At 35.4% G+C, this 26,674-nt stretch overlaps 4 protein-coding genes across 6 annotated transcripts; all 4 read right to left on the reverse strand.

Moving 5' to 3' along the window:
* Window positions 1-3,758: 3,758 nt before the first annotated feature.
* Window positions 3,759-7,118, reverse strand: LOC129309890 (DNA repair protein RAD51 homolog). Of its 2 annotated transcripts, none has more exons than XM_054951640.1 (9): window positions 6,854-7,118; window positions 6,212-6,356; window positions 6,019-6,129; window positions 5,804-5,895; window positions 5,486-5,580; window positions 5,287-5,400; window positions 4,531-4,618; window positions 4,220-4,341; window positions 3,759-4,119 (listed from the first exon to the last, which is right to left on the reverse strand). In XM_054951640.1, the coding sequence occupies exons 1-9, from the start codon at window positions 6,941-6,943 to the stop codon at window positions 3,996-3,998; spliced, it is 981 nt and encodes a 326-aa protein (XP_054807615.1). In that variant the 5' UTR covers window positions 6,944-7,118; the 3' UTR covers window positions 3,759-3,995. The 2 variants fall into 2 exon arrangements, with proteins under 2 accessions (XP_054807615.1, XP_054807614.1); XM_054951639.1 differs by having other exon boundaries at window positions 4,531-4,660.
* A 2,700-nt stretch (window positions 7,119-9,818) lies between these two features.
* Window positions 9,819-12,407, reverse strand: LOC129307676 (putative pectinesterase/pectinesterase inhibitor 45). Its single transcript, XM_054948533.1, has 3 exons — window positions 11,298-12,407; window positions 10,890-11,050; window positions 9,819-10,777 (listed from the first exon to the last, which is right to left on the reverse strand). Exons 1-3 carry the CDS (start codon window positions 12,227-12,229, stop codon window positions 10,086-10,088), a joined length of 1,785 nt encoding a protein of 594 aa, XP_054804508.1. The 5' UTR covers window positions 12,230-12,407; the 3' UTR covers window positions 9,819-10,085.
* Window positions 12,408-13,490: 1,083 nt separating this feature from the next.
* Window positions 13,491-16,151, reverse strand: LOC129309478 (probable pectinesterase/pectinesterase inhibitor 12). The gene is made up of 3 exons (XM_054951067.1): window positions 15,477-16,151; window positions 15,017-15,385; window positions 13,491-14,248 (listed from the first exon to the last, which is right to left on the reverse strand). Exons 1-3 carry the CDS (start codon window positions 16,042-16,044, stop codon window positions 13,554-13,556), a joined length of 1,632 nt encoding a protein of 543 aa, XP_054807042.1. The 5' UTR covers window positions 16,045-16,151; the 3' UTR covers window positions 13,491-13,553.
* A 4,648-nt stretch (window positions 16,152-20,799) lies between these two features.
* Window positions 20,800-23,432, reverse strand: LOC129309982 (pectinesterase/pectinesterase inhibitor PPE8B-like). 2 transcript variants are annotated; one of them, XM_054951787.1, is made up of 4 exons: window positions 23,076-23,432; window positions 22,928-22,958; window positions 22,216-22,740; window positions 20,800-21,684 (listed from the first exon to the last, which is right to left on the reverse strand). In XM_054951787.1, exons 1-4 carry the CDS (start codon window positions 23,262-23,264, stop codon window positions 20,993-20,995), a joined length of 1,437 nt encoding a protein of 478 aa, XP_054807762.1. In that variant the 5' UTR covers window positions 23,265-23,432; the 3' UTR covers window positions 20,800-20,992. The 2 variants fall into 2 exon arrangements, with proteins under 2 accessions (XP_054807762.1, XP_054807761.1); XM_054951786.1 differs by having other exon boundaries at window positions 22,928-23,432.
* Between the last annotated feature and the right edge of the window lie 3,242 nt (window positions 23,433-26,674).

Raw genomic sequence — 26,674 nt, forward strand, 5'->3', positions numbered from 1 at the left:
CAACATATTTTAGCTCACGATTTTGTGTCAGAGAAATAAAGAAGATATAAGGAAGGTATAATCATGCATATAGTGAAAAAAGGTACATAGTTGTCTGTATTATGACCATAATAAGGAAAATCATGAATTTAACCTTAATTCTTTGTGAATATGTGTCAATTGATCATGTGACAAATTCTCTTCCTATATGAAAACTATTGAAAGGAATTACTTCATGAGTGTGTGCTATTATGCCTGAAAATGTGCTATTGCAATTTAATTGTACTAGCCACTTGCATTTAAATTAATTGGCATACATTAATATGAGTTAATTGGACTTTAGTTATTAAGTAGTTATACTCACCCCATCTTCAATATTATAAGGAATAACTCAAGAGGATTAGACAGAAAAAAATAACCAAATGCATAAGACTGCGATCCTATTAATAGGCCTCTATATTTTTGAGTATTTATGTGTATATAATGATTGAAATTGCTAACTAGGAATCACCCATTTTTGTGTCTTAATTGCATTATGTGTTCTATGAGTTATGAGTGTATTTTAGGCCCTATGAAGTGTGTTGTGGAATGTGATATTTGTAATAAGGCCAAAATACTAATGCAAGTAAGAGTTAGGCATATTGTCTGATGTTTATGAAACATCTAATGAAATAGATAATTGAACTCTCCCTTCTATGTTTCTGAACTAAAGGGGTTGAGGATTGAAATTGTGAATTATAAGTGTTTGATATGATGTGCTGCATTATGCATGTTAGTTTTGGTGTATTTTATGTGGTCTAAGTGGTGTTAATGGCTTTTGATTTGTGGTGAATGATTTGGACATTTAGTTTTGTGACAAATATTGTAAAAGTGCAAGTTTTGAAAAGAGTATCAAAATCTTGAATGTGTAATAATTTGATATGAAACTAAGGCCATTAGTTAGAGCTCGAAAAGAGCTTTTCGTAGACACTTAGTTTATGTCAATTGGACGTCGGATGGAGGAATGGGGCATATCAAAAGTTGCCTAAGAAGCTATCATTTTGACAATAGAAATATGTTGTCTTCAAACGTGCAATGTGCCATGGCACATGGTGCCATGATCCGTGGCCTATGGTACAAAGGTAAACAAGCAGTGGCTCTTGTTCGACGAGTCACGGTGCATGCCCTTAAAAATCACAGAATTGTATTATTTTATGACTCTTAAGAAAATACACTAATTCCTAAAGTGATCTCATGCTTTCGCACAATTTTAAGCTCCAATTTGTGATATTGAGATCTTTTGAAATAGATTTAGTATTTGAAAACTTGGGACACTAACTTTATAACTTACTTGCATACTTAGTAAAGTTGTTTTTACCTTAATCCAATCTCTTAGTTAATGAAGATTTTGGAATTAATGAAGGTTTAGGAGGGATGATATTACATGTTGTATTTGAATTAAATGTGAAATCTAAATAGGGCTAAAATACTTGTACAAGTAAAAGTGAATATATTTGTAAATTTTGACCAAATATTGAGGTTCAGCCCTTATTGAAAGGGCTCAAGGCCTAGCCTAGAAGCTTAGTTTTGAAAAAATAAAAATAAAAATTAATATTATAATTTAATGTTATTCTTCTAGAAAATAATTTAATTCATCATAATATTTAATAGAAAAAATTAATCTTTTAATCTTTCAACTTTTAACTCACTTATAACTCAATCCCTCAACTATGACTCGCTGTGACTCAGTCCTTTAATTATAACTCGCTGCGACTCAGTCTCTTAACTTTTGATTCACCTATAACTCAGTCCTTATTTTTAAATTTTTAAAAAAAATTTCTTATCAAATAAGAGGAATAAAAAAATGCTCATATATTATTTTAAAATACCCTTCTTTTGCTTATTGATGTAAGATATAAGCTAACATGAAAAAAAATAACAAAAGTTAATGAACTGATTTGTAAGTAATTTAAAAGTTGAGGAATTGAGTTATATGTGAGTCATAGTTGAGGGACTGAGTCACAACGAGTCATAGTTAAGGGATTGAGTTACAAGTTGCTTAAAAGTTTGAGGATTAAAAGATTAATTTTCCCTATTTAATATTATAATTTAACTCTAAAATTCAATATAAACTAAATCAAGATCTCACATCATCTATAAAATAAGTAAAAGATTCAAAAGTATAAATAAATGTTAGTTGATGCCATCAGAATACATGAAAAAGTTCTAGAAATAAAATATACAAGGCATATCAATATAATCTTCACAAAATAAGGTAAAGATCAAAATTTTCAAATTAAATTGAAATCTTAAAGGCAAGTATCAAATTAAAATCTTGGATAGATGGCCTAAAAAAAGGGCTAATGTTGAAAGATGAATTACTTGAGAGTAAGGAAGTTAAAAAATCAAAGCAATAGAATGTTAAAAGATGAGAGGGAGAAGTGAATCAAGAGACAAAGAGAGCCAGAGGGTGTGTAAAGCTACGAGATGGGAAGGTGAAACAGCTGGAGGAAAGGAGAGAGCGAGAGGGAGAGGTTAAGTAGAGAGATAAAGAGAGCTAAAGAACTTAGATTGGTAGAATGCTTAGAGTTTTTTCTTATTTGCCAAATAATACGTTCTAATGTAAAAGAGAAAAAAATAGAATAGGGCTTGGAGGGCTGCCCAAGCTTGAACCCTTCTTTTAATGCTTGTCAAAGCTAAGGCTAGAAGTTTGGTTGCTCTAAAAATGCCTCATTTTTCAAGTACAAACCTTTATTTAAATAAAAACTTTAAGTTCAGCCCTTATTTTTGATGCTATTGCTAGTTTTCATCTCATTAATAGTCACCTTTCATTTTATGAGTAAAACCTAAGAGGTTTTCCATGCATTGCATAAAATTTCAAATAAGTCACATCATAAATAACTTATAAATTATAAAAGTATGCTTTAGTATGAATTTTACATTTTATATTAATACTTTTTCTTTTGTTAGTCATCCTGAATACATTTTGTGATTTCAATCTAGAGGATTTAAACTCTCAATGGCTTTGGCAGAGTTAAAAAATCACATCACACTTAACTTGTGACAATTGTCAAGACCCTAATTCAATGATGCAACATTTTTAAAATTAATAATTTAAAAAAATTAATATTTTTTTCAAAAAGTAGGTACATTCCTTCTTATTGCCCTATGTGTCTTAATGTTTTGAAATCGTTGAGCAATCATCTAATTATTAATGCTAAGGAAAATATCTTTTTTAATATAAGTTATTAAACAATTATTTATCAATAAATCTCTCTTATGATTTTGCCACTATTTTTCACAAACTTCTTGACAAAAAAAACTCCTTCCACCATTAACATGACAATCAATAAAATCGTTGCTAATTTCAAAAAGTATAAATTAAAAGATAAACTATATGTCTTCTTGCTTTCACCAATTTTTTTTTTTTTTGCAAGACTATCAATTTCTTTTAATCATACAAATTTAATATTGCTTGGCATATTAATGATATGAATCTCAAATTAATGATCAAGCATCATTAAATTAAAGAAAGAAAACTCACATGAATAAAATTTGGCAAATCCAGTTAACTTTTTAACCTTCAACTGAACATATTTAAAGTTTTCAAATATCTTTAAAACTGATCTAATGAATACAAAATATCTCAGGGATGCAAGGTAGTAAAATATATGACCCTTCCTTGTAATTTGCTCTAAGTCCAAGGATCTCGCGGGGGACTAACGTAGCGCCGCGTATGCGTTTAACGATAATTTAGCATTTCATAATCTGCACAAAAGTTTCAATAAAAAGATCTCTAGTTTACATCGCAACAGTGCTTTATCATCATTCATCAATAAAGCAGTACGATGAATACAAAAGGGCAGAAGAGATGATGTGGGGGACGAAACCTACAGAAGAATGCGAGATAGGATTGTAGGACCCTATACAGAACAAGAAAAGCATAATTGCATACTATTATTGTAAACCCACTTGCAGTTAAAGGATGAAATGATGAACAAAAAAGCAACATCAAATCTCAAAGCTACTGAAATGGGTCAGTCCTTAACATCAGTAACCCCTTCTGGAGAAATCTGAAACCTTGCCTCGGCTTCGGCCAAACAAGGAGAACTAATTACTTTACAAATTCTTTCTTCCCCTCTACCCTTCCGAAGATGTAGCCTGTGAAAGTAATAAACATCCAGATTCCAGACAAAAGTGAGAACAAGACTTTAATCGGGAATGTGGGGGGAAAGAAAACTTCATATTTTGAAGTCCAGACCTTGTCGTTGTAGCATGCGCCATAATGTTGCCACCAATAGGCTTGATTTGAGGTCCAGCAAAGACTGCAGAACCATCTACTTGTGAAACTACTTGGTTTGTTATCACAACAGCCACACCAAACTACACTTGGAACAACAGAACAAATATAATCAGCCTCAAGAATTTGTCTGCCACGTCGAGGAACCAAAGTAACTGTGTTACCAGCAAAGAATCGCTAATACCATCTATTATCTGCCAACCAAAACCAGAACTTTGCTCTATTTTAAACTATAAGATTGGCTGGAGTGGCACTAAGTCGTAGACTGTTACCTCATCTGCTAACTTTTGAAGGCTTCGAAGGAACTTTGCCAGATGCATTTGCCGGGCAGAAAGCTCCCCCCTTCCACTAAAATCTGTCCTGTAGAGAGCAGTAGCACTATCAACAATTACCAGAGCAAACCTGTGGATACAAGAATGCATAAGATCAAAGCTTAAATGCAATTTAGAATGCACTCAAAAGAAATAGCAAGAGTCTGATTCTGACACAGCAGAAAGCAGACATGTTGAAGTTTTAAGATTGACATGTGGTAGTTTTTTCATACAAAATTAATTAGTTGGATGGGTTCAGATCGGATTCTCCAAATTTCTAAAGGAGAAGAGAGCAACGAAATTCATCAAGAAAAGCAATAACATGTTACACTAATGCATACAATTAGATACCAACAGCAGTCACTAATTCAAGCCCTGTAAATTTTGTGTTGGATCTAAAAAAAAGAATTTGGCATCCTATAAACAAGGTTAAAAGTCCAAGCCTTCTTGATTAAAAAAACTCACATTGAAAAGGCTATTCTCATTTGAGCACAACTTGAAACCAGACTCCCCAATGCCGAATTGTAGAACAGAAAAGAGTTTCCTCACTCACCACACATAAAAGGTCAAGAAAATATTGATTAATGCATCTCACTTAGTACGACACATGGAAAACATCCGCCTAGTTTGGCATAACATGTTAAATAAAAGACAATCAATCTGGACTTTGGATTACACGAGTAAATACATTGAGCAAAACATCACTGCAGGCCAAACCTTGTTTCCACCATCATTGAAGCTGCTTCAAGCAGAAGCCGTGATTGATGATCAGTGTTATATGCTCTAGCATAGGCAACATTTTCCAACACATCAGCTCCATTTAGTCCAAACCTACATCATTTAGCATCAATGCAACATAAACATTGAATGCAACCTTAATGGAGTAGGCATTACGTGTTAAAAAAAAATGTCATACCTGTCTGCTATTTGTAAGAGTCGCTGTGGTCTAAATGTACCCTCTGCATCAATGTACATTGCTTTGCCCACAGCACCTCCTTGTTCAAGTGGCAGCTAAGATGTCAAGAAAACAAATGATAATCAGGCAATGCAATGGCTGAATTACATTGATAATTTTCACACTCTAGTTTGCATTTTTATATTTCATTTCCCCTTGTTCAAGTCGAGGGAAAAAAAAAAAAAAGTATGACGCAAATGTCTGTGTCCTCCCAATGTTAAGACTACTTTTCACCAAGCACTTGCACGACAGGTAATACCAAAATGAAAAACCACTTACTTGGCAAGTGACACAGAGAGTATGACACAACTGAGTCTTGCCAGATCGAAATTCACCATACAGCTCAGTTATAGATCCTGTCTCTACCCCTCCTGGTAGAAAGAGACAATAAGTCATGATCCATTAACAATGAAAAACATGAATTTATCAACAAACAAGTGAAGCTGCTCATGAATAAATTCAATTTTCTAAGCCTTTAAAGGTCTCACTCCTACCTTCCAATATCTTGTCTAGCTCTTCTGATCCTGATGTTATTTGAATAATTGCAAGCCTCTGTGAATGAAGTTGGGCAGCACTAGTGAAACCCAACGGCACCAATTTAGAAGCTGTCAACAAACAAGAGAGAACAAGCATGTAAGGGCATATATTGGATGGAGTTATCGAAGGAAACAATTGGAGGATGCATGCCTGCTTCAATGATCTTGTCAACTTTAGCGTCACTGATTCCTTTAATCTGCAGAAGGTCCTTTCTAGGAGAGAAAGCCACAGATTCAACCGTGCAAAGACCGGCATCTTTAAGTTTCTTAACGTCAGTAGCAGATATGCCCGATGCCTAAGATTGTGGTCAAAAGGAAAACGGTCAAATCGGAGGAGAACAAATTTACATTACAATGATTCTTGACATCAGCCGATGGCTGGATGAAGAGAAGAATGGCTATTCAATTATGATCAAGGCAATAGAGTCAAGCCCACCACAATAATAGATTCATGAACGGCATCTACGTACTTGATTGAGACTTCAGCAAGAAATTAGAACAAATCGGACATTAGAAACCAAAAAAGAAAGACTTTTCGAAAGCCCTCATAAAGATGACCAGACGAACAGAAAAGATAACCAAGAACCCTAATGTTGCTAGCAAGAACACCTCATTGGCCCAAGACTCCCATGTGGGTATCATTATTAGTTGGGAATTGAGGTGCCCAATTCGGGCAAAAGTATTCTCACTTCTTATTTATTTTCTTTTTCACAGAGAGAGGGGGGGGGGGGGGGGAGGGAGGGAGGGAGAGCGAGCGAGCCAAGATTCAATATGTTTCGAATGTGTCGATCACCTGAAGCTCTTCAACAGATAAAGGGCCATGTTGTAACTCTTCAGCTTCCTCCTCCCGTTGGGCTTCCTTTTGGTGCCTTTGCTGCTCCATTTCTGGCAAAGATTCAAATTCTTCCTGAGCCCTTTAGAGAGAGAAGCAGAGGAATGTGACGGAGAGGAAGACGAAGCTCACGAACTGTGCACAGTCGAAGAAGGATCGAATGGACGTCGATGAAGGGAAGAATCGGCGAAGTGCAGTCTTTTCAAAGGCGCTCAACGGGCGCCAAAACATTTGGCATTCGGTTCGAACAAAGCGTACCGAAGAAGTTTTGTTGAAAGCGTGCAGGTCACTTGGGTCCAAGCTCATTAGCCCACAAAAGTTGCCCACACCACAGTGTCGGCTAAATTGGCCCAACCCAGTGCTTGTTATTTTGGGAGAATTACATACAACTAGTCAAGACAATTGATTATCCTCGGAGGCGACATTGACCTTCATGATTATTATTCTGAGATTCAAGAGGCACGTGAGCTGCTACATCCGGAATGCAGAATGCATGGAGAATATATCCCCTCGGAAACGAAATGGAGGGGCGGACTTATGTTTTATTTGAGCCACCCTAAGCTGTTTGTTTTAGTTTTTAGTTTCTTGTGTTTATTTCCTTTCCTCTTCTATCAATAATGTTATTATCATCATCATCATTATCATTATTATTATTATCAAGTCCATTGATAGATAAATTTTGAAGAATGACAACACAAACTCAGGATAATTAATTATTTCCAAATCCATTAACAGTTAAGCTGAATAAAATGACAACACAATAGGCTTGAGAATAATTAATTATTTTGAGTGGGACCTTAAATAATTTTTCTTTGTTTTCATTTAGCAGGGCGATTTTTTTCATTAGTAAGCTTTTTTTCTTCTTCTTTTTTTTTTGGGCATCGGAAACGTTAATCAGCCTTGCTTTCATTCTTTTCTTCATTTTTAAATAATATACATGTGATTTGATTTTGGTGTTCAGTATCAAAACGCTGTCATTTTGGCAGCGTTATTTTTTTTTAACCACAAACTCATCATAATAATAATAAATAAATATTATAAAATTATTATTTTAATATTTAATAAATAAATAAATATTAAGAAGTTAAAATTGAAATTGAATAGTTTAAATAAAAATTTTAGTTTGAACAGTTCAGAACTATACTGAAAAAATAAAAAAAATAATTTGAAGAGTTTAAAATTGAAGTTAAATCTAGCAAAATGAACTGATTTCTTATACTGTAACAAATCAATATTTGAATTTCTATTAAGAAAAGTATTTATATTTAATATCCAACCATGCCTTGAATGATATTACCTCTCATAGATAGACAACTATGCAAAATCAATAAAATAAAAAATATCATTACAATTCTAATTTTTTTTAGTATATTTCTAAAATGTTCAAATCAAAATTTAATGAGTTAAACTATTTAAGTTCAATTTTCTTAATATTTATTTATTAAATATTAAAATAATAATGTTATAATATTTATTGTTTATTATTATATGAGTTTGTGGTTTAAAAAAAGCTATAAAAAAAAAAAAAACACTGCCAAACGGCAGTTTTTTTATGCTGAGCACCACGGTGCTGGTCTAACGAGTCCTGCTATACATGGACCTGCAGAAATCTCAATTAACTTTAGGGAGGTCAACAATTATACGATTATAAAAATAAAAATAAAACTATTATATGTAATACATTTTCCTTGACAAATAATCCCCAACAGTGCACAATCACATGGGAGTCGATTTGGTCTTTTCCAAACTTCTCTAATAGATGGAAAGCTGGAACACGTACGAGAACACCTTTTTTAGGCCTAATTTTTATCACTGGAGCCAGGAACAAACACACACTCACAGCCACACGCACAGAATCTCAAGCAAGAAATAAAAGAGTTTATAATAGATAGCGTTGAAATCAGTTGAGGCCTGAGGCGATGGTGACGCTCAGTGGAAGGAAGCCATATGAAGTTCCAGCAATGAAAGATTCAACAATGAACTTTACAGCCTCGTCAGCTCCAATAACATGAAACATATCAGGCCACTTCACGGCTGTTCCGGAACTAGGTCGTTGCTATGAGTACAAATTTAAAAAAAGTTCATAATAAAAGACTAATTTAATAAATAAAAAAGGCCTTTTAAACTTATAAAATATATTTCACTTGTGACATTCTTGATGCGAGCGGGACTCATAACAATATTATCCCGCGAATAGTTCTCTTTGTAGGAGAGGCCTCTCAACGAGACACTAATATTTCAAGCATAATTATATAAAAGAAGAGTCCACCTTAAAAAATTATCCTGTTAAGCAGGAGAACCCTTATACTTAGAAATTCCACCTCACAAGTGAGGCTGCCCACATGGCACTCGTAACAGCCTTCATTCCCATGCTCTGCAAAATACAGTATGCCTTGAGCATTGATGTCTCCAAACCAGGTCATTCTACCATCCTTCACCTGCAACGACTCATGACATCCCTCCACTGATATGTTGAATATAATAGACTTTCTTTAGGAGAATATGTATAACCAAACAACGTTTTACTGTAATTAAATTGGGTCGTGCGTCCATTTGACATGCATGCATGTACAGTATTCGGTCTAGCGAAACGAACAGACATTTAAATTTATCTAAGGCTCTTGCGAAATAAGTCAAATGCACAGATCATCATCAAATCCACAAAGCGGTGTGCTAGCCCCTCTCCCCAATATTTCCATGCAAATAACATGATGCAAAAAAAAAAAAAAAATCAAAGCTTAAATATGATATCATTGTAGTAGACATATGTTAGAGATATTGCGTGTCACTCTAACTTTTTGCGAAACTACAAAGAAACAAAATTTCGCACTTAAAAACCCCGCTAAAACTGAGTTGCTGTAATGCTCGTTAACCATGTGTGCATCTTCCACGAGTGAGACGACAACTGACGCTTTGATAGTTCAACTTTTTCAACGAAAAACAACAGAACTGTTTGTATATTATTTGACTTTACCTTGAAACGTTTAGGTGATGTAACGCAAAATTTTCTTACCCAACCATCATCGCAATAACCATAACAATATGCACATGATTCATCAAAATGGGGAAACAACAAATAATTGCTAGCAGTTCCGATCGATGGATTGAGCACGTACGAACGTACAGCATAAAAACCAGACTAAGACCCCACCGCCGCAGTACAGTGAACTGCACCACCCGATTAAGCTACCGCTTAGTTGTACAAGCCTCGCTGAACCGGTACGTTGATCCCGGAGATCCAATTACCGGCCAAGAAAGAGTCGACGGTGAAGTTGCTAGCCTCGTCCCTACTGATTTTTTTGTAGCCAGGCCACTTCACTCTATTATCAGTATTCGCGCCGGCTCCGGTATTGTTGAACTCAGCGTAGAACAAAGTGCTGAGTGCGAAGTCACCTTCCCATTCCATCCACCCTTCAGGGTCTATGATATCATCGATCTCGGATTCCATGACAACGGTTCTGGAGTATTCCTTCCACGGCCTGCCGAGGTAGCTCTTGAAATTGTCTTTCATGGGGGCGAGTGAGTCGTCGGCCTTGATCTGGCAGCCTTGCAGAACGATGGCCGTGGTTTCTCGTGGGTCCATTCTGCCTTGTGCTGTCACTATGTTCTGCTGGTTGTCTAAGGGTTTTCTTATGTTCATTATGCAGTTCTGGAAGATGGCGGCTGCGTCGCCGAAGATGAAGTCGACCGTGCCTGAGATCACACAGCTCCGGTAGAACTGCCTGTGGGCTAGGGCATAGAGAGTGTCTTGGAACGCTTCGAAACGACAATTGACAAACACCGCACGATCTCCTTGCACTCTTGCTGCAACCGCTTGGTGCTTCTCTGGACCTGCTGTGTTTCTGAACCCCATTGCTTTTCCTAGAAATCCATCTGCTTCTACGGCTGTAATGTCATAAACAAAGGCAAATTTGGCTTATATTAACTAACCCATATAATGGATTGGATTGAACACACATTTTTTGTCTAAGTCCGAAAAAAACTAAAATACTCTTACCAAATGATGCGGTTTGGAAAGTCCTTACTCCATCTACGAAGTTCTTGTTGCCGGTGATTATGCTTTTTTGTGATCCGTCACCGTAAAGGGTTAGGTTTACCATTCGCTCTTCTATTAACACTGTCTCGTCATATGTTCCTGCTTTAACATAAACCACATACCTACATTTCGCAGTACAAATGAGAAGCCTAATTACATGAGCAACCATAGTACAAATATAGTGCAACTCTCGCACACTCATACACGCACCCACTCATGAATTCAAGATACGTATAGTTCAGTTTTATTTAACTCTAACTTCGTTAGAAATCAAAATAAGTAACAAGTTGAAATCATAATTAGCATGATTAATAAGCTATATATATATAAATATATATATAATTAAGAGCATGCGCATGATATATATACCGCCCATCGTATTTTTGTGGTATGGCTTTCAAGGCTTCGGAGATGGTTTTGAAGTCTCCACTGCCATCGCCAGCCACCGTGACGTTAGGGGTAGGCTTATCATCTGCGGCCTTCAACATCCTTCGATCCTCATCGTTCATCCACTCCGGAAGACCTTTATCATCGGTCGACAGCAAGTGACGGTTAGCACCTTCCTTTAGCGCTGAAGAAACCACGGAGCCTAACTGCGATAGAATGGCAAGAGAATTGCTAACATACTCCATTGAATCCTGAAAAGCACTCTGCATTTCTGTCTTCAGTTTCCCTTCAGAAAACCCATCGAGGCAAGCTCCCTGGAACGAGATAACTGCACTTAGCCAACTATTCAAATCCGAAGAGGATAACGCGAGCTTGTTCATGTCAATGGATCCAACATGTGAGGATGAATTCCCGAGATCGTCTTTTGCGCGATCCAAAAGCTTCTTGCAATCTTCGTAAGCCCCTTTCTCTTTATCGGTTAGAAAGTTGAGGTCCTTGGTTTTATTTAGGGCCTTATTGAGCTCGTCCGCAGCAACGCCGATGGCAAGCTTGAGGACATCTCTGGGTTGTGCGATTTTAGGATCCTTTTTCACTTCCTTGTCAAGACTTGTCTCGCATTTGTCCTTGTAGTCGGTGATATCGCAAATGGTCTTCACGAGTTTCTCTGCTACAGAAATCTGGTTGGAGTTGCTGTTGGGGCTACCCTTGGAGGAAGATGGTGGGGATTTCTTGTTATGGTCATTGAGTTCGCTTTCTTCTTCATTATTATTGCTCACGATTACGAAAGCGGCTGCTCCTATTAGACCAATGATGACGATGGTGCAAACTGCGCCAATGGCGATTCTGCGCTTGAGCTTTTGTTTCCTATCATTTTTTCTTTTCTCGGTGATGAGATCGAAGTCTTGAAATGCCATAGTATATAAATTAGAATACAGGAGAAGGAGAAGAGAGGAGGAGGAGGAGGAAAATAGAGAACGATTTGTCTAAGGCAGAGAAGAGTCTCCCTGCCTTAGGAAGAAGCCAGGCACAGGGTGGGAAAAGAGAGGGTGGGGAAAGGTAAGAGAGAGATGGCGTTTAATTTTAGTAACGTTAATTCCTTTCCCTCTTCATTCTTGGTGTTTGATCATTGGAATTTTAACGTTGGTAGTTTGTTGGGGGGAGATTAAGGTGGTCCGGACGAGAGGCATTTCAGGGATTTCTATTTCTGGACTGCGTACGTTAATTTAGGTCTTCCAACAATGTTCGAGTTTCACGCTATAATATTCTGCCTCTTTTCTTCCTATTCAAACAAACTTCGAAATCCTTTTCGTCCTTTTTCTTAGGACTGGGAGTGCCAGAAAAAAGAAAGAGCCATGCAAATTAACCCAACGGTAGCGTTTCTCCTCAAAAAGATCGCTAAAGGAAAGGAGTTATATAGTGACGAGGACCTTCGCTTCCCGTACCTTCAATTTATCTTGCCCAATCGTTAGAAAAATGTACTTCAGCAATCAACCAAACAATCGGTTCTTATAGATCGATCCATATCAGAGAAGGACCTTAACGAGATGATCTGTGTTTGAAATTAAACAAGGTTACTTGTATATCTCTACTTTGTGGACAAACGTACAAGTACGCAAAGACTTGAGAAAACCCATATATAAGCCACATGCATGTTTATGGGTTTGGTTCAATTCTCCCCAAAAATATGTATCAAGTTCATCGCTTTTGAAAATCACGTGGAGTTAGATAGTCAACACTTTTCGCGCATCTCAAACTAGCCTCTGAATATATAACTGAGACATAATCCTAAGTATATATAGTACATATATAAGTTATCTCAAATAGTCACCCATATAAAACTGTCATGAAATTATTTATTACTCCAAAATTCATCTTCTCTAAAAAATAAGTGTGCCGCAATATATAAAGATATTTATTATATTCCTTGGAATGAATTAAATTAACGTAAAACTTTTTAACATTCATACAAGGCTTTAATGAATTGTGAATGTGGCTTTTGATTAATTTCAATATTTCATAGAGTTTGAGAAATAAAGATATAATATTTATAAATTAATATATCAATAATTTGCAAGTGTATTGTAGTTGATATATAATTTCTATCAATTAACATTCCCCGCAACCTTTTATTTTACGGTGTTGCCCCTCAATAAAGCAGGATCTCAAGCCACGACGAGAACATTAATTAATCACATTATCAGCAAGCAGTAAATTAGGCTAAATCTAATTGGTTCATGGTCAAATCCCAGCGTCATAGGGGAAAGAAGTGGACTGAAGCCAAGCATCACCCATAATGAACTGAGAAACGGTAAAATTATAAGCATCCTCATAACCCAGCACATGGTACCCAACCCAGTTCACCCTCCCACCAGTACCCGAACCCGGCCCATAATTGTCGTACTCCCCATAGTACAAAGTCTCCAAATCATCGCCATCAGAATCAGACCATTCCGTCCACCCCTTTGGGTCCACGAAGTCATCGATGTAAGACTCTAGATACACAGTCCGCGAGTAGGGCCTCCATGGGCGTCCGAGGTAGCTCTTGAAGCTTCTAGAATTCGAATACAGGTCCTGGGAGGCTATGATGGAGCAATTCTGGATTGAGATTCCGGTGTCCTCGTCAGGCGAGTCTCGGGATTGAGCCGTGATGATGGTGAACTGGTGAGGAAGCGGCTTTCTCGAAACGATGTCGCAGGCCTGGAAAACGGCGGCTGCGTTTCCGAAGATGAAGTCTATGGTGCCGTAGATGTCACATTCTCTGTAGAACTGTCGGAAGGAGTGAACGTAGAGGCTGTCTTGGTAGCCATAAACGGCGCATCTGTACAGCGCAATTAAGTCCGCGTTTACTCTCAACGCAACTGCTTGGTGCTTCTCTGGCCCTGCACTGTTTTCTATCGCTATGTCTCGTGCCAGAAAGCCGTCACCGGACACAGCTAAAAACAAAATCAGAATTATCACTGTGATTCTTCAGTAATTTAATGGTGAGAAAATATTATTATCTTGACCTACTACTCTGTTTCTATCATTTTTTACTTATTTTTTTATATAAATAAAATTATATGTTTTAATAAACATTTATTATATATTTTTTAAATCATCCTTCATAATTTATATTAATAAAAAATAATTAATACATATTTATATTGATTAATATAAAATATTTTCCTTCAATTTCTTTATTTTCAGGATTAATCAATTTTTTAAATTATGATATAATTTTTTTATATTTATAAAAATGAAGGGATTATATCTTAGATATATATAAAATATCAATGCTCTAAAAGCAAGTTCGATGTCAATCACAATCCCCTGATAGACTAGGCTTTAAGAATAATGTCATTCCTATCAAACAAGAGTATCGTGATGCCTTTAAGCATTCTATAGGAGAAGTCAGGGTTTCACAGTGTCGTCGCTGTTTATGAGAATGAAGGGTATAGCAAAGTACTCTTAAATGTCGTTTTCTTTCTCTTATCTGTTTTTAGAAAAATCACAAGGCGCCAACTAATGAATGAAGAGTTGAATGAAGACGAACAATGTAACAGTTGTTAGATAATGAGATAACGACCCCGTGAGTTTTCTGAAAAAGGTACAGCTCATAAACTAAAAAAGAAAGAGGAAAAAATAAAAGAAAAGGAAAGGGGGTAAAAAGAGCGAGCGAAATTAATGAGGGATCTAAATTCTGAGCTCTCTGAAGTGTTTACCTAGAGTTGCAGATCTGAAAGTGGTCCACGCATCGCCCACGCTTCTGTTACCGGTAATGAGAGTGACATCGCTTCCATCTCCAAGCAGAACAACGTTGGTCTTGTAACTTGGGATGTCCACATTTTCCTCGTAAACCCCTGACTTCACATAGATCACAGTCCTGTACAAGCTATTATTGGGAGCAAAGTTCACAGCTTCAGTAATGGTGCTGAAGTTCCCGGTTCCATCCGCCGCCACCACAAGCATCTCATCCGGATCGTATTCTTCCCCGTCCGAGCTCTCCAAGATCCGACGGTCCTTCCTCTTCAGCCACGCCGGAGCTCCCAGCAAGCGACGCCGGTTCTTATTGCCTCTGGAACCTCTTAACCCTGGTGATGTACAATGGCAATGATATATACCGAATAAGACTATTGAACTGAGAGAGTTATATGATATTGACATCGTGAGATTGTGGGTCACCTGGCTTAGGGAGCATGGACAGAGAATTGCTGACGTGTTTGTAGGTTTTGATGGTAGAGTGGACAAGAACAGGCTTAAGGGAGCCCGCAGTAGAGTCGAGACCTTCCAGGCAAGTGTTCTTGTTGGTCATGGCGGCGCTGAGGTAGGCTCTAGCATCGGCGAGCTTCCTGGCAGAAGTGGGAGAATCACGAACCCCAGAGAGGGATCTTTTGAGAGAAGTCAAGGTTGAGAGATGAAGCTCCCTACAGTCTTGAATTGACCCTCTCTGCTTCTCCACGAGGTTGGAACCTGGATGGCCTCCTGCATTGTGGAATAGATCGGAGAGATGGGTGGCTTCGGATATGGCAACTTGCAGAGACTGAAGCAGGTAGGTGAGGATGTTTGGGCTTATGTTGATAGAAATGCCGAGCTTCAGAGAATCGAAGCAAGCTTCTGGATATGGGGTGGTTCGGCAGAAAGATCTTATGGAAGTGAGATTTGGAGGTAGTTTTGTTGTAGGAGAGGCGCAAGCGGGTGAGATGAAGATTGGGAAGAGAAGGAGGAAGAGTTTGAGGGTGGAGGAAGCCATGGGAGCGACCTTAAAAAATGAAGAATTATTAGTATTTGAAGCGATGGAACGGGAAACTTGACTTGGGGAAGGTTAATAATCAATTACGAGAAAAAAGAAGAAGAAAAGAAATCGAGGAAGAGCAAAATATCAATGCGGCTTTTCAATTATAGGCCGAGCCGGGACGAGACATTACAGCGTGAGGTATTGCCCTCACTGATTAACCTTGGAACCAGCAAAGTTGTCGCGGCTAGCAAGGCACAAAAATTAATATCACCAAACTTTTTTTATTATTGTTTGTGAAAACTACACATATGTTATCTTCATGATATTATTAATATTAGAGTTTATGGCAACAAAAATAATACAAGTATAAATTATCAAGTAAGATTAACCAATATTCTACGTACTATATGATAAAATAGTGATATTGATATTGATAAAAAAAAAAACGTATATAACAAGGGCTGAATTATACCATGTAATGTGGGAACAAAAATAAGGAACTCCGATCCACGCAGGTTTAGTTCATGGAAATAAATGTCACGCCTCTTGAAATGTAGATCTCTTGGCAACATTAAGCTTTCGTTCGTGAGTATTTCACAAATATTTTTCGTAAGTGATATAATAAAAAAAAAAATCAAACCATTCATAAGATTTGTCCTAAAGCTTGTTAAGTTTCCAGGACGCAACCCACTGAAATCCCAGAAAAATTCATATTCTTGCAATTTGTATGGCAAAAATTCCATTCTAGGTTAATTTTCATAGTCTAGTCATTTTTATTATTTGCCAAAAATAAAAAAGTCATTCTAAATAATAATAATAATAATAAGAATAATTTATTATTATTTTTATATGACCGTATGACAATGTCATTATCAAGCTTAACTGAGATAGCTTTTTTAAAAGTATTTACTGTGTTTACACAAATTCAAATTCAAAATTTTGGTATACTTTGGTGGTTATTATAACCCTTTTTTTAAGGTCAGTGCTTTGTTGGTTAGTTTTTTTTTATTATTATTATCTTTACCATCATATGGTATGGCTGACCTGGGCTTACTCACTATACCTCTATACATAAGGTATTTTTTATAAACTTATTTTGTTTTTAAATATAAAAAGTGATAATAATATTTTTAAATAATTAAATAATTTTATCCTTGTCTTGAAAAATAAAATAAATCATTAATTGTATGTTTTCTTTATTACGAACATGATATTAATTAAGATATTATTAAGAATAAAACAGGAAAATTATTATATTTTTATATGAGTTCAACTAAATAATAAATATTTATTAATATGCGAAATTCAGTTAAAAACACTTTATGTATAAAAATGGAGAGAGTAACAGTTTAACTAGAAACTAGTGTGTGTAAGTTGAAAGGGCGTTATCCAATTACCCCTTCGTGCCATTCTCAGTTTCAGAAGCATTCCCCAAGTTTTGCAGCTAAATACCTAAACCCAAGCAAAAATACAACACGTTTCTGTCAGTGCTTGCCCCAAACAAGCCCCTATCCATTGGCTTTCCTTGAGGTCGGTTTGCGTTATTTAGTTTCTCTTCTGTGTCATAACATATTATGTATATATTCTTTGATATCTAGAAAACTGTGCGGTACGCACATTAAGTCTCATAGAGTGACTATGAGAGTGGACAGTGTATCATTTAAAAATTAACATCTCTTTTTCTTTGTTTGATAATTTTATGTGTATTATATTGATGATATGTATATTGATATTGATGGTGATGATTTTATATCACGCATTTACAAAACTCAAACTCAACTATCTGACGTTCCGTAACCTTCACGTTATTATTATTTAAGCCCTGTCATGAGCTTGAAGTCTTAAAATAAAGGACAATTTTGTTGACTGATTAAAGGTTTGATTTTTGGTCCCAAAACACTAAGAAAATGGGAAATTTGGGACGGATTTGCAATGATGACAGATTTGCGACGGATTTGAGTTTTTTACAATGAACATAACACGGATCTGTCTGTCACAGAATTTTTTTATTGCTAATTTTTCGCAACATGATTTCACAATTTCTTTGAAGATGCATGCATCAAGAAAAAAATTGTGACAAATTTGGGATGAAGACTAAATTTTTGCCCCACAAATTTATTGTTACAATAAGTTTCTTATTTTCTTAACCATCGGATATATATAGCTTATTAAAGAGACTGAATTACTCTTGATTAGTTACCCACGGGTTATAAACTTATGATAATAAGTATTTCAGCATGATAATCTTGTAATTCTTGATAATATTTTACCTTAGATGGGGGAAAACGATGAGGAGAGAGGATAATTAATTTAAAGAGCTTAAGCGTGAAAGTCTGAATTTTCTCCCATCCAACCTTTATTTCCCTCTTTTAAAACCCAACATATTAAAATCTTATAGCATAAAAAAGTTTTGGAAGATCCGAATTCAAAATAAACCGAAGTTAATAAAGGTTAGTGCAATAGATAAAAATAATTATTATTCTATAACTTATTATAAAATTATAAGTTCAAATCTCACTACTAATATAAAAACTTTGTTGATAAATGATTTGTAAATATGATGCACAGCATTCTTTGAATCCAAATACATATATATGTGTGTATGTGTGCCTAGACCTATTGAGTTTTCGAGATCACCTAAATTTTTTTCTATAAAAAACATAGACTGGAAAAATTAAAGTCCCATGACATTTTCTCGAAACAAGAAAACTTAGCATATTTTAGACGTCCATATTAATTCACAGTTGCGTATTGAATCTATACCGACATATATGCATGCTTGATGCTTTGAAGTGGAAGCATTGAATAAGTTGGATGCAGCCCGTGAAGTGGTTTTTCCATGGATACAAGGAATATGCGACCTTTTCCCGATATACCTGTGACCCCACACCCCAATATGTGTGTGTGTGTGGAGAGAGAAAGATATGGTTCATGGTTTCCAATTACCTTAATTATAATAGTTTCATTTCTAACGATATTAATTAATTGATGATTAAGGTTATAGCCAGTCCCCTTTGCAATTTATAATTAATTCGGCATATTTAAATGCGTGATCTTTCTCTTGAAGGCATGTTTTATCAGCAAAGCAACGTCTGCAACTTGACCCTTATTCGACAAATAATTTCACGAGACAAAGTCAGAATAATGTGCATGCCACTTCTTTGTCCTCAGCCCACCAAAATCTCACATGTTCAGATTCTTTGTTCAGGAATATTTTGTATTTATAACAATAAATAAATAAATTTTCATATGTTCAGACACACACACACATACAGCTTGTATCAGCTCTTATCCATTCACACGAAAAGAAATGAAGAAAAACAAAGGAACGTGTTGGAACAGATAGTTGATCACATATAGTACTTCAGTCACCCGTTCCTTTGTTTCTTTTTCTTTAATTATGTCTCAATTATTGATGAAATTGTATTAATTTAGCAAACTGTTTAGTTAAAAGATATTACCAAAAAAATGCTATATTCTTGCTCTAAAGAGTTGTGATTTCTTTGTCCTTGTTCTTGCAATGATAAAGGGCAGGTTCAACTGCCAAACTTAACTGGGTCGAATAAGTTAACATTCTTGCGAAAAATAAGTGTTGATCTATATAAAGAACTAATAAATGCACTAGCTACATCTAGTCTGTCATCATAAAAAAAATAAAAATAAAAATAAAAAGCACTAGTTAGAATTTGCTTGAGAATTTGCAAATACTTTGTGTTCCATAACACGTACACACATTCTCTCGGATTATATAAATTAGAATTAGGCCTTTTTTTTTTTTCTTTTTTGTCATAGGAGTTCGCTTTATTTTAAAAGTGCTTTAATTTCCACGAGACATATCAGCCAAAGCAATTTACTTGAACTTGTGTGTATCGTATATATTATAAACGATCCATGCCCATTACTACTAAATATAACACTTAATGACTTAGCTTGTTTATTTTATTGTATTTTAAAATATAAAATAAAAATAACATAAAAGAAAGAACATGCACTGACAGTGGGTCAAATGTCAACCATGTTTATATAGCATAAGGAGCCACCCCAAACGCTACTTTGGGCTTCATAGTCTTAAGCAGGCTTTTGGACTGAGTTATATAAGGCCGCTTATAACAAACTTGGATTAATATAGAAAGAATGATAATAAAATTTCAAAATATTAAATAATTAGGTTGTTGACAATTTTTTAAAAAATTAATTGATAAATATCAATTTAAATAGTCATAAATAAAAATCTCAACTATAAATTAAGAGTTACATTTGAAACATATATATTTGATTTACAATTGAAACCTTAAAATTTGTGATAGTTATTTTTTATTTTCAATTAATTTTAAAGAAAATGTTGTGGAAGACGTAACAATAATTAAGTTGATATTCGAGGACATAAATATCATTCTCCTATTTTTATATAATTTTATTGTATGCATTAATTATATCCATTGATAATTAAATGTTGGGTTTAGATTTGGTGAGATAAGCTCTTCAAAAAATTCAAGTCTTCATGATTATCCAAAGTCATTAATGCTAGCTGCCCACTTCTTAGAATGAGAAGGTTAATTTCTATAGCTGTATATGATAGATTCAATGCACCATATAGCGGTGTTTCTATAAATACTCTTTAATTAATAATTGCCATTTACATTTATAAACGACTGTTATTCGTTGGCAGTAATGAAGAGCTGGGGTTTATTAAGTTAATTCATGCCAAAAGGAGTCCTAGCAAAAGATTGATAAACCAGCTATGTTTATCTCCAAAAATAGGAACTTCTTCAACAATAATCGAATAACACAAACCAAACCCATCGTCAACAATTCTACATACTCTCGCAATTCTTTCATAGCATCTTTTCTTCTTTCTTACTCCTCTTTTTCTATACATAGCCACTAAAACATACTAGACGAGTAATTAGCAAGTACAAGAACAAATAGAAACAAGACGAGCCCAAAAGAGTCTCTCTCTTCATTAAGCACTTAAACCAGCTGTGTACATCACACCTGTGTGAGGCAGCCATAGATTACCTTGAATAAAATCAGCCACTGTGAAGTGATAAGCCTCCCTCGCGTCCTTCAACACATGGAACCCTGCCCATTTGACTCGGTTCTCCAGGGCAGCTCCTGGACCACCGTTCATGTACTCTGCGTAGTACAACGAAGATTCATCGCCGTTCCACTCGAGCCAGCCTCGTGGCGCCACCGCGTTGCTCATGTAGGTTTGCATGTAAACTGTTCGAGAGTATGCCCTCCAGGGCCTCCCAAGGTATGTTTCGATGGATCCGACGAAAGGAAGAAGGTCGGAATCTGCAGAAATGTTGCAGAATTGGAAGGAGAACCCTGTTGGTTCGTGTGGATCTTTTCTTCCTTGGGCTGTGATGGCGTTTTTCTGACCTGGAAGCCCTCTTTTGGCCTGAATCTGGCACTTTTGGAACACTGCTGCGGCATCTCCGAAGATGAAATCCACAGAACCTTTTATTCGACATTCTCTGTAGAATTGACGCATTGTGTGTGTGTAGAGGCTGTCTTGGTAGCCATAGATGCCGCAGCGGTAGAAGACAGATAGGTCAGAGTTTGATCTCAGTGCCACTGCTTGGTGCTTCTCTGGACCTGCCGTGTTCTGGAAAGTAATGTCTCGAGCTATGAATCCTCTCCCGCTAACAGCTACAGATCATGTCCACATTAGGCAGAATAAAGCAGGTCAAGAAAGGATAAAACCGATTAGCTGCAGAGTTCTTATTCTTATTCATATTTTCAAGGTTATGCGAGCTTCGTTTTAAAGATTTATTATAATCAGGTGGTTGGAGACCTGGATTATGTTGGTTTAATGTTAAACAAGGCCCTCCTCACCGTTGGATAGGGGTTCTTACAAGTTAAGGAAGACCCTGCTTACAGTTGAAAAGCCATGTTCTGACTTCAATGCCATTGACCCTTTTGAGAGTGTCACTATTATAAGCAATAGGATAGGATCACTTCACTGATTTTGTCTTGCATGTATACACATGAAAGGCACCCCTAATAAGTAATAACCCAACTTCATGGTGAAAGGAATCAAATTTGGCCTTGGATGGTAGATTCTATCATATCCATTCTTGATGCTTTTCATATCAGGTTAAAGAAATTCAGGAGGGGAATTACATAGAGGAAATTAGAAAAAGACAGAGCTTTGACGATTGGAAATATGAGAGTTCTTACCGAAAGTAGCCGAGCGGTATGTGGTCCACCCATCGTAGAAATTCCGATCACCGGAGATAACAGTGGCATCCATGCCTTCACCAATCATCATGATGTTCCATTTCTTCTTCTTGATCTCCACATTCTCTTTGTACAGGCCCCTCTTAACGTATATCACAAAACGTTTCATGCTATAATCAGGAGCTGCTTGCACTGCATCTGCCACACTGGTGAAAGTTCCAGTTCCATCTGCTGCTACTACAACATCCACATTAATCTCATCTGATTGTAGGACCTTCTGGTCCCTTGGTTTGATCCATGGAGGAAACTGTATTTCGCTTGCATGGAAGTCGTCAGGAACATGGTGAACCTGTGTTAAGAGATGCTGGATCGATGAGATCATTTGGCTTAGAAGAGATGATAACAGGTTATCTATAATGCTATTGATGCCTTCGAACCCTTCCATGCATGTCTGTGGATTTGCAAGTGCAGCACTCAGCCATGTTCTTAGATCGGAGCTCAGGTTTCCTGTGCCGTTTTGCTGGCCTGAAAGAACAATGTGTGTGTGTGTGTGTGTGTTCCCTTCATATTATTTTCCTTAAAATGGGAATTTTTACGTGACAATTTAGTTAAAGAAAAATTGAAACCGATTCGAGCTTGGAGATCCCCTGTTTTCAAATAACATAGAACAGAGGAAACATGACAGAGATAAAAGAGTGATCGAGAATGGTACCTGTGGGAATCTGAGTAGCAGAGGAAGACAACTGGAGGTCATCAAAAGACAAATCAAGCAAGTCAAGGCAGTCAAAAATGGCATTGGAGAGGCGAAAATCTCTCCCATTGGGAAACCTAGACAAGATGGAGGTAACACGCTGTAAAACCTGAATGACTCCTTGCACAGAGTCTCTGAAATCCGAAGAGGAAACCTTCAAGCACTCTAACCCCTTGAGATCACTTCCACGAGCATCACTAGTAGGAGTTAATACACCCAGAATCAGAATCACCGAGATAATGAATGAGAAGGAGGTGGGTGTTCCAGACTCCATTTTGGTTGAACATGAGAGAGCCATGAGTGTCTCTGTCTCAAGCTCTCACTGTTGCTACAGTGATATGTGTATGACTAGGAAAATGCTAAGAAATGACACAGAGATGAGGCCTATTTAAGATGGGAGAGAAGGAAGAGAAAGAGAGGTAGGAATATGTTGGTTAGAATGGCAGGTAATGGAATTTAAGAAAGGTTGGAGATGAAGTTTTATGAGAGGAGTTATCGTCTAAAAATAGGTTGGAGTTACAGACAACAGAGGTCTGAGGTTTGTTTCTGATTTGCGAGTGTCGGCGGTGATTATGCATGCCACTCTTCGAAAAGAAGGGAAATAGACCACACCATACCACGCCTAGTTCACTGTAAAAGTACTGATACTTAATATCGGATCCAATATGAGACAGTCTACGTTCAAATGTCAACTTTTGCAAGTCTTATTTGTAACTTTTTTTTTTTTGGTTTCTATTTGATAGGTTCATCTATGTTTATTCCTAGTGTCATCCAAGAGTCAAGGTCCCTCCATTTTATAAAATTTAATTTGACATGAGAGTAAACAAGTTTTAGCTTTTGGATTATGAGCTAAGGTTGCCATCCTTGTTCTTTAATATGCTGTGTGGTACTCGTTACGACAACTTTATCTTTTATTTATAAAATATTTTTAAATAAAATTTTATATATTAATAAATTTTATTAAATACATTTAACAATCTTATCTTTTTTAAATATATATATATACACTTTAAAAAATATCCATCATTTAATACATTAAAAAAAGGAATGAAAATTTATTATAAAAAGAAAAAAAATAATACTAAAATTAATATATTTAATAAAATTTTAATTTATTTAAAATATCTTATATTTTGAGTTCAAGAAATTTAATGTATTATAATTTAGAACAAGAAAAGTATTTCGTATTTGGGAAAGAAATATGAGAGGCTCATTCATGACTTTGTTCAGTGCCTTCTTTAACATCAATTACTGAAGCCAATCGTGGTCGTGCAGGCTCACATTTTGATGACATGGTTTCCGTCACCGTCATGCTCGCGATCTGTTTAATTTTAATTCAACGCCAATCATCAATATCATAATAAGCCATTTGATGTGACATTAGCTTAGATGAGCAAGGTGGGATAGTATAAATTAAACAGAAGCTCATGTGCAAACATGTAACAATTGATACTAAAATAAAATACAAAAATTTATAGTTTAAAGAATTTGGTGCATCGTTGAATTGAACATTTCATGAAACGAACGAGGGCTCATTTGGTTGTTGAAAGGACATATAATAAAATAAAATTAAACGAGTTAAAAAAATAATGTCATGGATTGATAAAGAGATGTAAATAATAGAGAGGAGATAGTTATAAAATGATAGAGGAGTGGCCAAGTAAAAATGAGGATAGATAATCTTATTAATGTTAATTCATATTCCCTTCCACCCCATGTATTTTCAAGAGACAAACGAGCATTGAATATTGAATGATACAACATGAAAAAGATAGCTGTAAACATTTAAAATTATTATGGTTAAAATTAAAATTACTTTTTAATTGTTGGATAATATTATTTTGTGTTAAAGTATATTTTTGTCCCTATACTTTCTTTAGAGGAGTGCTGAGGATCTTGTACTAATAAATAGAGCATTTTTTCTTAAACCATTTGTCATAAAAGTAAAAATTCCCATACATTAATACATAATTTCCAGCATTGTTTAAAGAAAAGTATAAAAGCATAAATACATTTTAATAGAAAAATAAATTTTAGTGACTACTTTAATTTAATTAAGATTACTTTTTTACTTTCAAATTATATAGTAAAAGTTATAATTGATTATTTTATTTTGATCACTGTGAGAAGAAAAGTAATCATTATTTAAATTAAAGTAGTCATGATTATTTATACTATTTTGACTTTAATGAATAAAAAATTTGCATAAAAAAAATTATAATTGATTGTTTTATTTTAGTCATTATTAAAAAAATTAATCATTATTTAAATTAAAGTAGTTACTAATAAATAAAGCTAAAGGTTCACTCAATAATCCCACCATTTCATGGACAAGGAGTTAGTAAAAGTGAAGCAGACCAAATTTTTTAGTTAAAATATGCCTAAAATAAAATGCTTCCCCCTCCCCCCCCCCCCCTCTCTCTCTCTCTCTCTTATTTTCCTAATTTGAACTTATTAACCCAATCAGTTAATTTACCTGTTCATGTTTGTGTCATGTGTCTTAATCAAAAGGGACAATATGAATAGTTGTAGGAGTGCAACCTCTTCGTGTGGTTACACCCAAAAAAGAAAAAGAAAAATAAATTGAAAGACAAGGAGATCAATGATATATATGAGATTCTAGTCCGTTTCATCCAATTTAATGCTCTTCTTATAAGCCAATTTGCTTGCCCTCCAATTATTCCAAAAGGACAGCTTTCTGAATGACATCTTCACATAATGCCAATCCGAATGAAGTCTCACGCTGGCCTAAAATAGTGAAGTGTTCATATTTTGGACGCGTCGAGGTTGAGATGATAGTTCAATGTTCATTTGAAGTTGGACAAAATCAATTAATTTTTGACACCGGCCTGCAAACAACAATGCCAATTTAGGACTTGGTTTGGCCATAGCTGAATTCTTTGAGAATTATCATTTTTAACTTTGATGAGGAATAGTCTCTAGAAATGCCAGTACTAGAGATTTCACAAATTAATCCAACTTTTGTATCCTATACATTTTTTTATGACTCGTAAATATAATTGAGGTTTGAAGTTGTCATAAATCTCACCTAAAAAATGGGATTTATAGATTCAGAGGGTTTTCTCACATCAAGAATACATAGGCTCTGCTTTTAAATTTATAACAAGAAGTTCGACCATACTAATTACTATGATCCAGTTTTTTTATACTTCAGTCAATTAACCACTGTTAAAGAATAAACTATACAGCCTTTATTAATCCGTGTGACTAAAATTATTGGCAGATGTGGAAGCCCTTTTTTTTTTTAATGTTACAGAGATAAATCAAATTGCCATCATGGGGTAATTGACAGGATCGCCGTCCAAAGTAAAAAAAAAAAAAAAAACGAGTGAAGAAAATATGGTATAGCTTTTCAACTTTGACGTTCTGTCTAGTCGTTGATATTTTTCAAACCATTACGCGGCACGCACAAAAAAGGGTATTTTATCTTTTAATTATTTTTTCAGTTAGGCAGTTAGCTATTAAAAAAAATTGAATTGAGTAAAAAGTTAATACCCTATCTATCTCAAATTATAAAATATTTTAAATTTTTTTAATATTTTAAAATATATGATACTTTGAAAAAAATTAATATTTTATTAAATATGCTTATTTAAATATTACAATTTCTCTCTTCATTTAATTTACTTCCTTATCTCTTTTCATTTTATTAAATGAAGGACAATTTTAAAATTTTTATTTTTATTT

The sequence above is a fragment of the Prosopis cineraria genome, unplaced genomic scaffold (assembly GCF_029017545.1).
Source record: "Prosopis cineraria cultivar Desert tree isolate PC_DT_omini unplaced genomic scaffold, ASM2901754v1 PC4, whole genome shotgun sequence".
NCBI lineage: Eukaryota > Viridiplantae > Streptophyta > Magnoliopsida > Fabales > Fabaceae > Prosopis > Prosopis cineraria.

What these genes read in the sequence shown, in the direction of transcription:
- LOC129309982 (XM_054951786.1), bottom strand. Translation starts at nt 23,264, where the DNA reads ATGGCTCTCTCATGTTCAACCAAAATGGAGTCTGGAACACCCACCTCC. An exon ending in TGCTACTCAGATTCCCACAG is followed by an intron (nt 22,741 to 22,927) that starts GTACCATTCTCG and finishes TTGTTCTTTCAG; the next exon opens with GCCAGCAAAACGGCACAGGA. An exon ending in ATACCGCTCGGCTACTTTCG is followed by an intron (nt 21,685 to 22,215) that starts GTAAGAACTCTC and finishes CATGATCTGTAG; the next exon opens with CTGTTAGCGGGAGAGGATTC.
- LOC129309478 (XM_054951067.1), bottom strand. Translation starts at nt 16,044, where the DNA reads ATGGCTTCCTCCACCCTCAAACTCTTCCTCCTTCTCTTCCCAATCTTC. An exon ending in GTCCATGCTCCCTAAGCCAG is followed by an intron (nt 15,386 to 15,476) that starts GTGACCCACAAT and finishes GTACATCACCAG; the next exon opens with GGTTAAGAGGTTCCAGAGGC. An exon ending in TTTCAGATCTGCAACTCTAG is followed by an intron (nt 14,249 to 15,016) that starts GTAAACACTTCA and finishes TTTTGTTTTTAG; the next exon opens with CTGTGTCCGGTGACGGCTTT.
- LOC129309890 (XM_054951639.1), bottom strand. Translation starts at nt 6,943, where the DNA reads ATGGAGCAGCAAAGGCACCAAAAGGAAGCCCAACGGGAGGAGGAAGCT. An exon ending in CTCTCTGTGTCACTTGCCAA is followed by an intron (nt 5,581 to 5,803) that starts GTAAGTGGTTTT and finishes TTGACATCTTAG; the next exon opens with CTGCCACTTGAACAAGGAGG. An exon ending in GCGCATGCTACAACGACAAG is followed by an intron (nt 4,120 to 4,219) that starts GTCTGGACTTCA and finishes TTACTTTCACAG; the next exon opens with GCTACATCTTCGGAAGGGTA.
- LOC129307676 (XM_054948533.1), bottom strand. Translation starts at nt 12,229, where the DNA reads ATGGCATTTCAAGACTTCGATCTCATCACCGAGAAAAGAAAAAATGAT. An exon ending in CCACAAAAATACGATGGGCG is followed by an intron (nt 11,051 to 11,297) that starts GTATATATATCA and finishes TGCGAAATGTAG; the next exon opens with GTATGTGGTTTATGTTAAAG. An exon ending in TTTCCAAACCGCATCATTTG is followed by an intron (nt 10,778 to 10,889) that starts GTAAGAGTATTT and finishes ATGACATTACAG; the next exon opens with CCGTAGAAGCAGATGGATTT.